This window comes from Uloborus diversus, chromosome 5, assembly GCF_026930045.1.
Source record: "Uloborus diversus isolate 005 chromosome 5, Udiv.v.3.1, whole genome shotgun sequence".
Classification (NCBI taxonomy): domain Eukaryota; kingdom Metazoa; phylum Arthropoda; class Arachnida; order Araneae; family Uloboridae; genus Uloborus; species Uloborus diversus.
Genome location: NC_072735.1, coordinates 110,446,466 through 110,461,675, shown reverse-complemented (window position 1 = coordinate 110,461,675; position 15,210 = coordinate 110,446,466). Strand labels below are relative to the sequence as shown.

Sequence of the window (15,210 nt, the reverse complement as noted above, 5' to 3'; positions counted from 1 at the left end):
GTTTCCTTCAGAATTACAATCTTTACAACTTTTTTCCGCTATTTTACTGCAGTATGAGCCATTTGTATGCACTTACCTTTGAATTAATTACTTTGAATACTAGTTTTTAAAAGGTGTTTCCTTAATTTAAATTGGATACTACTTTTAAGTTCAATATTTTGAATGCCGAAATAACGTAGTTACAGGATATTTATCGTAAGCAAAGAAAACTAATTATTTCGTTTTATATTAATCGTCTGCTAGTAAAAAGTATTTATCGTTTGCTAATTGAAACATTTACTGGATATTTATCGTCGGCTATCATACATGTTCCACAACGATAAGCAAAAAATGGGAGAAATGGAAAAGCTCTAATTTATTGCATATGACACATTAAAAAACAAAAATATAAGATCATTTCGACTTTTCAAGTAACTTAATACTTAAATAACGCACTTAAATAACTAGGTGTTTTCCCTTCCACTCATTTTACTAAAAAAAGATGCAAACATGTAGGAAGATCGAACATAGTGTCGAAAGAAAATACCAATGGAAACACCACTGCATTTGTATGGCCAAACTAGCAACTTTGGACCCTCATTGCAGCCAAACTAGGGCCTATGCAGTCAAACCGCTTTACCTTGCCTCATATCTATTGGCAATGGACCTATATCTAGAATTTTGTTCCAATCCGTGACCCTCAAGGTCGTGCCGTTTGGTCGTTAGTTAAGAAAGAAAAAATATATAAAATCCTTTATCCCCAGAATTTTATCCTTTTTTTTTGAGAATTGTATTTGTATGAACTGAAATGTTGTTAAATTCTTTGGCACTTTGCAATTTTGGCGACGGGACAAGTTTACGCGTTGACGTCTGAGCACCTCTACGCCCTTTTTTACTTTGTTTTACTTCTAAATGTGCCCTGATGCTTTTTTCGCTTCGAACTGTCGCAAAATTTTTTAGTATGTTTAGGCCATTTAGTTTTGAAAATCACCATTTAATTTTTAATTGAATTACAAATTCGTATCTTATAGCTTACAATCATGAAGTGCTGTCTTCATGCTCGTTCAGCTTTTACTTAATACACTATTCAGTCTGTAATAAATTTGCTTTATTTTAATGATGGTAAGACATTGTGTTCAAAACACCAACAGAACCCCGCTGGGTGTCAAAATAAATATGCGTAAACGTGCCCCGTGTCCGGGGCAAGTTTACGCAACCGACTTGGACTCGAAAATATTTTTTTAACGGTTAAAAACACAAACTGAGCAACAACAGAATATAAAAATTTTTACTTTATTAACTGCTCCATAAAACCGCAATATCTAAAATTTTCTAAGTTAAAACATAAAATTTAGAAAATTCATTGAAAAAAATCCGCGTAAACGTGCTCTGGTCTACCCTACAGAACGATAAATACGTGCTAGAGATTACAGGGGTTATCCGTTTATTATCAGCATTGAAATATGTACTATTTACATGTTTATGTTCGAGCGAAATGTCGCTATGCTTGGTGACATTTGGTGCCAAAAATAATGTTCACTTATCGATATCTCTTAAACTTATCGCCAATTCCTTACCAAACACTTGGCAATATATCGCCAAGCTTTTGGTCGCCAAGTTTTTTCGTCAACTGGGCGACAAATTTGGCGTTTTTTTTTTTTTTTTTCTTTTAAATTTCTGGTTTCATTTTGACCACTATTGGCGATATTTAGATAGTTAACCATTGAATCACATTAAAATGTCCTATGTTGGAAAAATTAATCTGTATAAAACGTTTTTTTTTTTTTTTTTTTTTTTTGTTTGCTTAAAACGTTCGCTGCAAACTTGGGGTAAAAATATTTAAAGTTTCTTTGCTTACTCCAAGTCACTATTATCATCAAATTGGCGTAAAAGGAAGTCATGTGATGTACACATCACCTCGTTTATATTTTATTTTAAAGATTTTTCGTTTTGAAATTTATTTGAGGGAAAACTTTTTGAAATTTAGAACAAATTTTCCTGTTACCTACCCTTATTTAAAAATAAAAAATAAATAAATAAAAAAAAAGACATTGACTTCCTATTTAATATAATGTATTGCGCAAATAAAAGAAAAACGAATAGCCTATATTTACTCTTATTTTTTTTCAATGCTGATTCGAAATTAAAAAGCAATATTGAACACATATAATGAAAAAAAAAAAAAAAAGCTTTTAAAAACGCCTACAAGTATATGCTTGCTTAAGTTAAGACTAGAAATTACTTTGTTAATATTGTCAACAATGCATTTATTTATTTTTTTAAATTGTTTTTGGCAACAATTAAAAATCGGAAGCAAAACGCAGGGATTATGACCGAGAATATAATCTGAGAAATAGTCTTAAAAAGCGATCTATTGAATAGACTAAACAACCAGGATAAATCAGAATCAGCTCAAAAAACAAACAAAAGCTCAAGAAGCATTTCTCACTGCACTTGTAAATAATAAAACATAACACATAAACTGAATTAGTTGGAACGGGAGAGTTGAGAATTACTTTTAGCTGTTCCCACAATTTACGTTTGCAAATTATGCAGAATAAAATAAAATAAAACACGGAGGAACAAATTTAGCTGTACTCAAAGGAATAATTTCACGGATTTTACAGTACAAAAAATAACATAAATAAAATTAAGGATGCAATGAAACAACGCAATTTTCTTTTATTTTATTATTTTTATTTTCATTTGTTCTAGCGTCACCAAACAAATTTATTGCACAAAGACAATTTTAATACAACTTTGTAAGAAACATTTAGAAACGTTTAAATCTATTCTTTAAAGTTGAGGATGGTAACTCTGCGCTCAGAATTCAACAACTGCTTTTAATATTTCTTGAAAACTAAAATATTTTGTATAATTGCCTTTGTGTAATAACTTATCACTATTTGCTACCTGTTTCGCGTCGTGTGCATGTAGCGCGTCAGCATTGCGTTTACGACCATAGGTTCTGGCATGCTTATTGCTTGTTACTGTTCTCTCTCATTTCTTTGAAAATTTTGATGACACTTTTTTTTTTGATCAACTTGTATAGACAAACCCTAACATATAGGACTTCAGCACATTTTTTCGTTTTGAATTGCTCACATTTTTATCCGAACTAGTTACTAATATTCCTTTCATTAATTTTATAAATGATATAACAAAAATTTGGAATATTTGATAAATTATTTATCTGTGATTCGTATCGCAGATTAAAAAAAAAAAAAAAAGCAGGTTATTAAAAGCAGCAGTTGAAAAAGGTTGTGAAACAATTTACACTTTTATCGCGTAGATGAGATATTTATCTAACCCCTCCGAACACAGTTAAAAGCTCTATTAAAAAAGATATTGCAGATAATATTGTAAATTTGAGCTGCAGTTTATCTTTTCAAATGATAAGAGCAACTCTCCTAAATGTCAATATTCCCTTGAAATACTTTTACTTGTTTAAAAAGCTTTCTAATCGTCTCTTCCTTGCTTAGTAAACGGATTGGTGCCGTCAGAAACATGGAAGTAACTCAACTTTTGCTCGGGCCAATCCTCGCCCCATTTATTTTAGGATTAACTACAATATTTTTGCTCTATTGGTAAGCTAGAGTTATAATTATTTTTCTTTTCATGTTTCAACTTTTTTTTTTATATTTCTTTTTTCATTAAAAGTATTATGAAACAGCCTGATAGGTGCATGACTGAGAAGGAACATCTGTGAGAAAATGTTTTGTTTATTTTTTAAATTAAATACTTGTTATTTTGTTGATCATTAAAACTTATTTTTTTTTTTTGCTGTTTTAAATACTCTATTTTAGATATATTCCTATTCAATCCAGCTCTAAAAGTCGTTTTCTTTTCTATCTTTCTTTCTCAAGATTTATTTAATCTCTTTTCTTTCTTTTTTCCTTTCAGTAACAAACATGCTTCCTTTAAAATATGTCTAAATATTTAATCATACCAAAAGTGCGTGTGAAATAAATATTTATCTGTATCTGGGGTAAAAAAAGTTATTGGTGATTACTAAACACTAAAATATGCTATAACGTGGGACTGCAAACACCCGATTTTAAGTAAGAAGTTCCTCTAAGTTTTAAAAAACTCCTATAAAACTGAACAAAACATCTTCAACATAAAGAACTCTTCAATATTTCACGTTCGATTGAGCTTGAAGTTGGATAAACACATTTCTCTGACAACACGGTTCTAGATATAACCACTATGTGTCGCAACTATGAAGTACAGTGATCTCTCGCTTATACGCGACCTCTGTTATACGCGTTTTTCTCACGGGCCCGGCCAGCGATATTGGAAAACAATGTTAACTCTTGTTCATTTATACGCGAAACCTAAAATGCACTTTTCACTTATGCGCGATAATTTTTTTTCAATTTTAGTTAAATCGCCTAATTCACGCTTTGCTTTTCGGAGGATTTGTACCCTTCTTGTTTTTTCTCTTGAAATACATTCACACGACGTTATTCCATTGTTCGGATTCTTCAAAAAACGTGTTTTTTTTTTTTTCTTTTTGCACAAGTGTGCAATAGGGGGTGGAATTAGTCTTGTGATTGACTTCGAGAGGGGAGAACAGTTTACATACAAAAAGGTTGACGTCACTAAAAAATCGTGCTCAAGCGGAACGCGTTGACATAGCCTATCGAAAATCTTTTGCATCCTCGTAGACTATAGCACTGATCACGCGACATTTTTTTAGGTTTTGGGGAATTCGCTTACGTACTGTACAGTGCGTAAAAACGACAAATCGTACAACTTCAAATTTGGCTTTTTTATTAAATCACAATGTATAAATGGAAGTTATGTGCGAATTTATTCATTAGTATTTAGTAGTATACTATTAGTATTACTATAACTGATGTTAACCTATTGCATTTAAGGGGGTCCGGGACACAAAAAGCCTCAAATTTTGCAATTTTTTTTTATAATTTGAAAAATTGCTCCGTTTTTTTCTGCTTAAGAGGACGTTTGAATCTTGTTTCTACCTTAAATAGAACGAAAGTTATAGTTATTTTTGTTGCATGCATCTAACGAATGTGTACATAACTTTAAAACTTTAAACGCGTTTTTCTCCATGATGCAATTTTTCCCGATTTCTTGCATTCAAACTCTTATAAGTCAGGAACCGATAGAGATAAAGTAATGAAACTTGGAGCATATCTTTTTCAAGCAATTTACTTTAATTTTTATTCGGCGAATTTGAAAAAAATGTTTACTTCAAAAATTATGATTTTTTAAAAAAAAAGTATCTTCGAATTTTTCGAAATTTTTCTTCAAATATTTTTTATTTTTTATTGAATCAATATTTTTAAAATCGCCGAATAAAAATTAAAGCTTAGATATTTGTGCATACTTTTTTGAAAAAAAATTGAAAATTGACCAACAATATTTTGAGTTATAGCAATTTAAAGCAACCCCATTTTTTGAAAAAAACTAATTAAATTTAAATAAAAAAATAATTTTTTTTTCATATTTTATTGTTATGATTTTGCTTATTAAATAAATGATGAATCAGTTCAAAAAATTTCAAAACTCTAAAGTACATAATAAAAAAATTTTCAAAATGTGTCCCGGACCCCCTTAAGCTAATTTTTGGGGTTTTCACTTATACGCGAATTTCACTTATGCGCGAAAATTTCGTTGTCCCGTTTGGTCGCGTATAAGTGAGAGATCACTGTATGTATATTTGAATATATCAGGGGCTCTCAAACTGGATGCCGCACGAGAGGGCGACGGGTGCCGCGAAGTGTCCGGGTTTTATGACTTCATAAAGAAATATATTAGCAATACAGCAGCACCGCTGACTTAAATAGAGAAAGAAATTGCAATGACATTGTTTATGATCGATATATGAACCTTTCGTGACACTCCCTGTAACATGTCACAATCAATGGTCGTTAATTTTCCGACTAGAGCCCCCCCCCCCCCTCCAGTATCTGACAGACGTTCCTCGATAACCAGCTTCATAGTCGTTGGATTTGACGAGATTCTGCTGGCGGCAATCACTTTCTGCCGTGACCACCGAGCTCTCCGGATCTATCTCCAAGCGATTTTTTTATGGTGTTACATCAAAAATATTGAGTTCTTGCCACCATGGGCCACGTGATTTTCAAGATTTGAACCAAAATATCACAATCGCTTTTTTTATAGATTGATTGTGTCATGTTACAGCGAGTGAAATAAGAATTAGACTTTAGACTGATATCTGCCGCAATACGAAAGGTCCATATTTTGAACATTTCGAAAACGAAACTTGAACAGTTTCTATCTCTAGCAAATTTGGCATTTTTGCTGTAATGTAATATATGTTACAATAAGGCTTCGAAAAACCGGAGAGAGTTTCGATATATATATATATATATATATATATATATATATATATATATATATATAATGGGGATAGACTAGGGTGCCGTGAAAAATTGCAATTCTTTAAAGGGTGCCGCGTGTCGGAAACGCTTGAGAACCCTTGGAATATATGAAATAAATGTCTTGTAATTAGAGCTTGATTAGTTAAATGGGTGTACTATTTAATATGTATGACGTTAATTTTCGTACAATCGCACGTATTTTTAATGACGCTCTGTATAAGAAAGGTAGGGTCAGTTGAGGTATAAGGAAGATGGGGTACAGTAAACTTCCGACTATCCGCGACTGTAAAAAAATAAAATGAATGGCGGATTTTTTCAAAAAAATCGTAAGTTTTCACGTTTGTTGCTTTTGCTCATGTCCTTCAGACTAGTGAGGTAGAGTCTGGTGGGGGAAAGTGGTCAATGGGGTAAAGTGGTCATAATTCAAATAAATGGCTATAGCTTGAAAATTAATGTTCGAATGAATGTGAAAATTTTATTTTAGGGTAGTGCTGTTAGAAAATACATTTTGAATACAAAATTTTACAACTGGCCAAATTTTATTTGGTAAAAAAAATATTTTGTGTAAATATGAAAATTTTTAAAAATCTAAACACCTCTTTTAACTTTCTTGGGAAATTTTGTTTGTCAGAATTATGAACAGATTGACTGCGCAGGAAGCTTCCTACATGTCTCAAGAACTCTAACTCATTAGCAGTTAGTTGAATCTATTTTGAATATTTTTTTAGAACAATTTAAGTAAGATGGGGTAAAGTGGTCATAATATTAGGCTTAACGAATATTGTTCTTCTAAAGTCACTTAATCTTTAAGTACAAAGCAGATATAAGTTAAATATTAATTTCACTTAATATGTACTGTTTTTACAGTAAACAGGGTTAAATATACGAGTATATGCGTATGCATACGCATATACTCGTGTAGGCACGTATATTTACGTATTCACATAAATGCACCAATAAACACGTATATGGGTATCTGCAAGTATTTTTTATCTATACAGATATACATTCGAGTATACACGTATATACCCGCTTATGCTCGTATATATACGAACATTATATACTCAGGTAGACACGTATGCACGGGTACGTTTTCGAGTAGACACTTAGGTACAAGCATATGATATACATGTTTACAGGGTGAGTCTGAACTCTTGAGCATATTATTAAAAGGCGTTAGACCCGGGTAAGAAGCAAGAATCATAAGATACATATGGTCACAAACTCAACGCTGACGAGCTACATGCACGCAAATCCAGAAACTGACGGATGCAAAACAGGTAAAAAAAATTAATTACACAAAGACAATTTCACACAACATTTTAAGTCTTAAGAAAGATTTAAAGTGATTGGTGAAATTTACGGCCGGCTGCTGTAATACATGCGTTGCAATCACTCTGTTGCAATCACGAGACATTTGAAAAACTTTCATCAGTCGCTGCGCCTTTGTTGCGATGCGTGTATTAGAGCTACTACAGGTCGTAACTTTTAACAACTGCTCTAAATATTTCTTAAAAGCTAAAATATTGGGTAAAATAATCTTTGTGTAACAAATTTTTGCATCCATTGTTTTGCATCCATCAGTTTCTGTATTTGTGTGCATGTAGCGCGTCAGCGACCATAAGTTCCTTATGATTCTTTGCTTCTTATCCTCCCCTTTCACACCACTTAGATTCGGCCCAAGATCTTGGATTCACTCCATAAGCATGCATGTATATTAGCGGATATACTCGTGGGGATATACATGGATACATGTACAGGTGTGCACGTAAATGTACGTATATACTTCTAACAAATATGTAATCGTGTTTATACGGAAAAATATGTATATACTCGTGCTTCCATATTTATATACGTGAATGGACACGTACCCCCAAACACGCACTGGATATATCCACGAATTAACTCGTGTATACCCGTATATGTATGTATGTACATTTATATATGCGTATATGCGTCGACTATACACGTATATACTGAGGTATGCACGTATATACTCGAGATACAAGTGCAAACACGCATATGTTGTTCGTTTATACACATATACACTGCTGTAGGTAATCACGTTATGCTTATATACTCGTGTATGCATGTATATACTTGAGTAGGCAAGTGCATGCATGTATCTAATGTATACATGTATCTATTCATATATGAACGTGTTTACTCATGCTTACACGACACGTATATACCCCCATATACTCGTATAAATATAAAAATAACCGAAATATACAAATATTAGGGTTATTTGTAACAGTTTTGCAGCTATTTTTGACTATGGTCACTTTACCCGACGCCATGACCACTTTTCTCCCACCTCATGGGGTAAAGCGGTCATAAATACAAAAGGAAGATGAAATGAAAGAATTATAAAACTACTTAAATCAATATTTTTTTCCCTGAAATTCAATGTACCGTGTTCTTTAATGATGCAATGTAAAATAACTACAAAAAAAAAGTTGAAGTGTTTAAAGAATTTATTGTATTGATTATCCACCTAAGCTGAAAACCTACCATTTTATGACCTAACCAGACCCTATAGTTCGCGAATAAATTATCTTACCTGTGTGTTATCTTTCCCTTTCATTACTGCTTTTATATGCTGCGGTACATAAATGCAATTAATTTTTAATGAACGTACTGCAAACATTTCCACTTTTTGTACGTTGTATCACATTTTAAGTACCAAACAATAGCTTCCAAGCAAAGACCATTTTTTTCTTAATTGCACCACGTTTTAAGTCTTTTTCGGGTTATCCGCGATTTTCATTATCCGCGGTACCCGTGTCACTCAATTCCGCGGATAATCGAAAGTGTACAGTATATGAAACCAGCAAGAGCGACCCGATGGGAGGTCACGGGAGGTCACTGTGACCTCCTAAAAAAACCCTGATTTGGCAAATTTCGTCTGACGATTCTGCAAAATTAACATCGTTTGGCAAAATTTGGAGTTCCATTCGGAAAAAATTGGGAATTTCTGCCCCCCTCCCCCGAAAATTTAAGTTCGGGTTGTCCTTGGAAACCAAACTCCATTATCACACTTGCGGTACTTTTTGAAGCTAAACTGTTTGTGAAGGAAGTAAGTCTAGTTAATATGGAGAGGACGATCCGAGAGATCTGCGTTGTTTCCAAACATTTGTTGCAAGAATCATCATTCTTCAACCTTAATGGGTGTTTCTGTGTTGTCTCGTAATCAGGGGTCAACAAATTCTGTTCTCCATTTTGTCAATTGTACGTTTTACTTTTCCTTGCAGGCTAACTACGAGGAGACACAATTATTGGAAAGAAAGAGGAGTCGTCTACGATGAGCCTCTCCCTTTCTTTGGATCTCTCTGGCGAGGGTTTACAAAGGTACTTGCACTCTTATACAACAGCTATTTATGACTACTCAATCAGTAAATGAGAAAACTAAATACAGTCGAGCCCGCTTAATGGAACAGGCAATTTGCCACAAAAAATTATTCTATTAAGCGGGATATTCCATTATCCGGGATAAAAATAACATGCATCAACGGTGTAGTACATTGAAATTTTATTATATTATGCGGGATATTCTTTTATCCGATATTCCAATAAGCGGGCTCGACTGACCATCAGTTGTTTATGAATGCTCAACTAGTAAATAAAAAAAACTAAATTTGTTAATGTTAAGCTAACATTTTTTTTCAGTGTTGATATCATACCCATAAAGCATTAAACAGATATTTAATGACTAAAAAAAAGTTGTGTTCTATTTACTATTCGATTAATCACCTTCTCTTTCAAAAAAACGCATGTTTGTTGGTAATGTACAGCTGTTAGCGAAATGCAAAGATATGTACACACGGTGAGTAATGTGATAAGATCCACAAAGTTCTCGTGTGTACATATTTGGACTTTTCGTAGAACCCAAATCAATGTCTGTGTGTATTCATTGGTATCTGCCGTTTTTGATTTTTTTTTTTTTTTGAATTTCTCCCGGTACCAGAAAAACTTTTCTTGCAAATATTAGCGGTAGGCAATAAGCCAATGGTTTTCCCAAGCGAATATCGTTTGGATGAAGCCAGAGCTGACGTGCTCTTTGTATGTGCTAAATGGCTCAAAAAAACGAGAGGATATAGTGTGGTTCAAGTAACTTGATGCTTGACCATGAACAAGTTTATGTTCAGGTCAAGTCTCAGTGGTTAGAAAGTCAGACTATGAAATGAGCCGGACTAAATAATAAACGCAACAAAGTTTACTTCGTCATTTTTTCGGTGAAAAACTGCCTTTCTGAGAAAATTCAAAAAGGTGCCACATTTGCGTAATGAATAGTAGAAATCACCTAACTGTGGAGTTTAATTGGCATATCCAGTCTCTTGAATTGTCTTGACTTTTTATCAACTGCACATCGGATTTTAGTTTAGAAAACCAAATGTCAAATTACTAACTATAGTTGAGAATGGTACTAAATTTCAGAGAAAAATACTACTATTTTTAATAAAAATGAAGGTTCAACGCGCCTATTCCACGGAAAACGGCAATTTTATCCCGCACGTGACGTTTCATATATTTCATAAAAATAACAATTTAAAGGGGTAAAGACAAAATTTTATTTTTTAACAAATTACAAACGAATGTGTGATTCCTTGAGCAAAAGATTTCTTCGATGCTTTTTACTTCCTTTTACAAAAAAGGAAGTATTGTATTTGCGAAAAAATTTTCACTCAAAAATCGACCTTAATTTTTATTTTACTCACCGCAGAATGAATGTTGAATTTTTTTTTTTTTTTTCGACTCGACCACACGTGTATAAATACCTAAGAAAGTATAGACACGCGAAATATTCATTTTGACAATTCCCGAGTTAATTACAACGAGTTTTCTCACGACGTCTGTATGTACGTATGTATGTGCGTATGCATCTCACATAACTCAAGAACGTTATGTCCTAGAAAGGTGAAATTTGGTACGTAGACTCCTAGTGGGGCCTAGTTGTGCACCTCCCCTTTTGTTTGCAGTCGGGTGTTTCTAAAGGGGTCTTTTGCCCCTTTTTGAGGGGAAGTCATTGTTAATTTCTATGTAAACTCAAGTGGTGTTATAATTTGGGGGAGTTTTGTCACCAACTTGGAGACAAATTTGGCGGTTTCTTTTTCTTTTTTTTTTTTTTTATTTGGTTTCAATTTGGCCATTGGTGGTGATATTTCGAGAGAATTGAATCACATTAAAAATGCCAATAATGGAGAAATTACATTAAATTGGAGTAAAAGGAAGTCATGTGACGCACACATCAGCTCGTTTAAATACAGTTGAGCTCGCTTAATGGAATAGACAATTTTCCACGAAAAAGTATTCTAATAAGCGGAATATTACAGTAAACGGGATTAAAATAATAGACATCAACGGTTTGGTACATTCAAAATGTATTACATTAAGCGGGACATTCTTTAAACCGATATTCCAATAAGCGGGCTTGACCGTAATTACTTTCTAATGAAATATAATATGAACCGTCACGTGCGGGAAAACTGACTATTTTTTCGTAGAATGGTCCAATACATACGTTTTTTCAAATTTTAAACTATCGTTTCTCGACAAATGATATATGTTTCCTTTAAATTAGAACTTTTGCTCTCAAAATCTACAATTCATTTTAACATTAATATATCAATGGAGCAAAAATATTAACTAGTTCATAAACAAGTTACAAGAGGTTGACTTTGGATGTCCCGCACGCATACAAATAAATTAAATTTTAAGCAACAAAATTGTTTATTAGAAATATAATTGTGTCAGGAGTGTGCTTACCCCTGTTTAATTAAAATATTAAGAGGTATGACAAAATGCTAATGAAATTTAAGCGTCTTAGTGTCCTGCACTTGACTGTGGAATTGCCCTCATGTTTTGTGCGTTATAATTACTTGAAATTCTGAATATTATGAAACACATACTTCGATATTGAACGCAAATCGATATGTTTTTAAAAGATTTATTTTATAACTTCAAAACGAGGAAACAAATCTATAAAATTGTAAGTGTTTCGCGTCAAAACGTAATAAATACAAACAACTTTTTCCAAATGTGAAGATGTATTGCCATTCTGCATTCGCTCTTTCTTGCCATGAAATTTATGGTCGTTCACAAAAAATCAATTTCAATTATTTTATTTGCTAACAAATAGAAACTGGCAACAGATAAAAATTTTAAATCTTGCGTTTAATTTCCTTGTCGGCCAACAATGACATCGGTGATCAATTGTGTGAATAAAGGCTTAGCCGTTATTAAAATCTGCTTAAAAAATCGTTATAATTCGAATTCTATGTAACATGGAAGTTCCAAACACATTCTATCAGTCGCGGAAAAAAAATCTCTTTATTTTGGCATTAAATTTTAAATTTTTTAAATATGTTTTTACTGCAAAAATAACGAAAAACCTTTTAGAGGTTTTTAATTAATATCTTCGTTAATTAATGTCATCCAAAGACGCAACCTAACTAAGAACACTCTCGATCAATTCTCCTTGCAATTTTTTTTAATTTTAAATCGGTCCTTCCGTTTAGGCGCTCAAGTGCCAAGACAGACACACAGATACACAGACACGTCAAATTATAACCCCCTTCCTTAGTGTGTCGGGGGTTAAAAAATAATAAAAACTTATTTCATCTCATTTGGCGATCTGGGAGTTGTTGTAGAGAGATCTTTGTTTCTATGAGAGTTATTATTACATCAAAAATGTTGTATGCGCTTAATCGTGAATAACTCCTAATTTTTAGTTCATATGTTCAGCAGCTCGCTAAGATTGCCTTGACTCTCTCTGAATATTCATCAGCTTAAATGACTTAGGTGGGAAGGAGAGACAAATCTTAGTATTTGCCAATCTTGCACGCGCGTATCAAACACATATGCATTTACCGACCGAGAAATTCAAATAGCAAAAAAGAAAGTATCTTTTCTTGTTTCTAATCAATTATACATTTGCAAAGTATCGAGGTAAAAGCTTTTCCCAATTTGTGCGCTCTGAAACAATGGGAAGGAAACTAGCATACGGACCAAGGTAAAAGAATTTCATCATGTCGAAATTTTAAACCATTATCAATCATTTTTTTCCCTTTGATAACGCAATTAGACCCATTTGTTTTCGTTCATTTTGCGTTGTGTGAACACTATTAGGAAGCGTTTCCTCTTTTTTTTTTTTTTTTCCATCTTATTTTGTTTCTTTATTTATACTTTACATTATAGTGAATCAATAGAAATACATTTTTCGCGATTTTCCTTTATTTAACTGATATTGGAGCATAGATTCTATTTCTTACGACTGTGTATTAATATTATTATTTCTTTTTGAAGCTATATTGCATTTTTAAAAATAAGTTATGAAGCTTTTGTGTTTAATTTCTCGAACGATGTCTTTTAAGAAATCTGACTGTGGTCTCCACTTTGCCACTATACAGGGTTTGTATAAAAAGTAACGGGACTGAGCTTAGAAAATGTATTTATTGGCAAAATTTCTACACTTTTTCTCTAGAAATTTTCGAAGTAGTCCCCATGGAAGTCGATAACCCTTTGGTACCGGATTTTCCAGTCCCTGAATGCCCCCTGGAAGTCGGCAACCCTTCCAGAATCCCGATCCGCGTCCCCTTTAGTACTCTCTTGACCTTGGGGAATAGGAAGAAGTCCGGTGGTGCCGTATCTGGCACACGACGCTCATTTTGCTCGTCCGTCGGGTGTTTTGGCACCAGCTTTGCATAGATCTTCCTCATCCCCAGATTGTGCTTAACAATGCCGTGAACCATCATCTTATCGATCCCGACCTCTTCTGCGATTGCTCGGAGGCTCAGAAAACGGTCAGTGTTCAACACATCACGCACTTTTTGCACCTTTGGGTCCGTGTGACTGTGACTGGTGGATGGACGTCCGACGCGCTGTTCGTCGTGGACGTCATCGCGGCCCTCTCGGAAATTCTTGTGCTACAGGTGGACTTGAGTTCTGTGGATATAACTTACATAGCTACACACTCTTGCAATCATGTTTGTTTTTTCTCGAGGATTAGGGTCATTTTTCTTTTTCTTTTTTTAGTATGTCATAACTTTCTTAATACTTCATCAAACGTCACAAGCAGTGCTGCAGCTTGAAGAAAAAAAAATGGCGTACGCAAATTTTTTTTTTAAGGTAGATGCCATAGTTGACAGATCTTTATTACACACAAAAAAAAAACAGCTTGGAATATTTATATCTGCCTCAATTTAAAAAACAGATTTTTTTTTTAAGAAATGCTTTTTCAATTTACATCAAATTTGCGTCCTTTTTACTATAATAAGACAAATATTTCGGAAAACGGCGTTCCCCATCGACTACAGCACTTAGGCATGTAACTAAGGCATGCCGAGAGATTTGTCAAAGGTAAAACTAAATTTTCAATCGTGACTTTTTTTTTCCAGCAAGCCCAAGATGTTGAAATTGAAAGATATAAGAAACATGGAAGAATATATGGGTGAGTTAACTAACTGTGGCAGTAATGTTTTCGAATGGAGGCTTTAATTTATTTGGTAGATAAGTTAAAGCCTTTTACATTTAAAAATATGTTAAATGGATATTACATTTAATTTTAAATATCACCAAAACGATTACGAAGAGTTATTATTAATTTTTAATTTATTTATTTAAAAACACAGTTGAGTTCAAATAGGTTGTTATTAGTGTCATTTAAGAAGATGCATGATTTTCAAAATAAATAAACGCATAACAGAAACGGTCGTGTTTAAAACTGAAGCATTCAGTTGACCTTCTTTGGTAACTGTTGCTTAGAGTTGGACGCTCATAAGGTTTCTGCATTAACAAAAGGAGTTTTTTGTAACCCCGAAACACGTGAACGCAATAACTTTCTAATTTTCGTCTCGAT

The 15,210-nt window shown here is 33.3% G+C and overlaps 1 protein-coding gene across 1 annotated transcript in view; it reads left to right on the top strand.

Annotated features, from left to right (window-relative positions):
• The first annotated feature begins 3,444 nt into the window (after positions 1-3,444).
• Positions 3,445-15,210, top strand: part of LOC129223382 (cytochrome P450 3A2-like) — a 50,406-nt gene continuing 38,640 nt past the window's right edge. Inside the window, exons 1-3 of the mRNA XM_054857963.1 lie at positions 3,445-3,566; positions 9,608-9,704; positions 14,750-14,802. Of these exons, the coding sequence (XP_054713938.1) occupies positions 3,487-3,566; positions 9,608-9,704; positions 14,750-14,802 (230 nt within the window). The 5' untranslated portion in view covers positions 3,445-3,486. The remainder of the gene's footprint in view (positions 3,567-9,607; positions 9,705-14,749; positions 14,803-15,210) is intronic.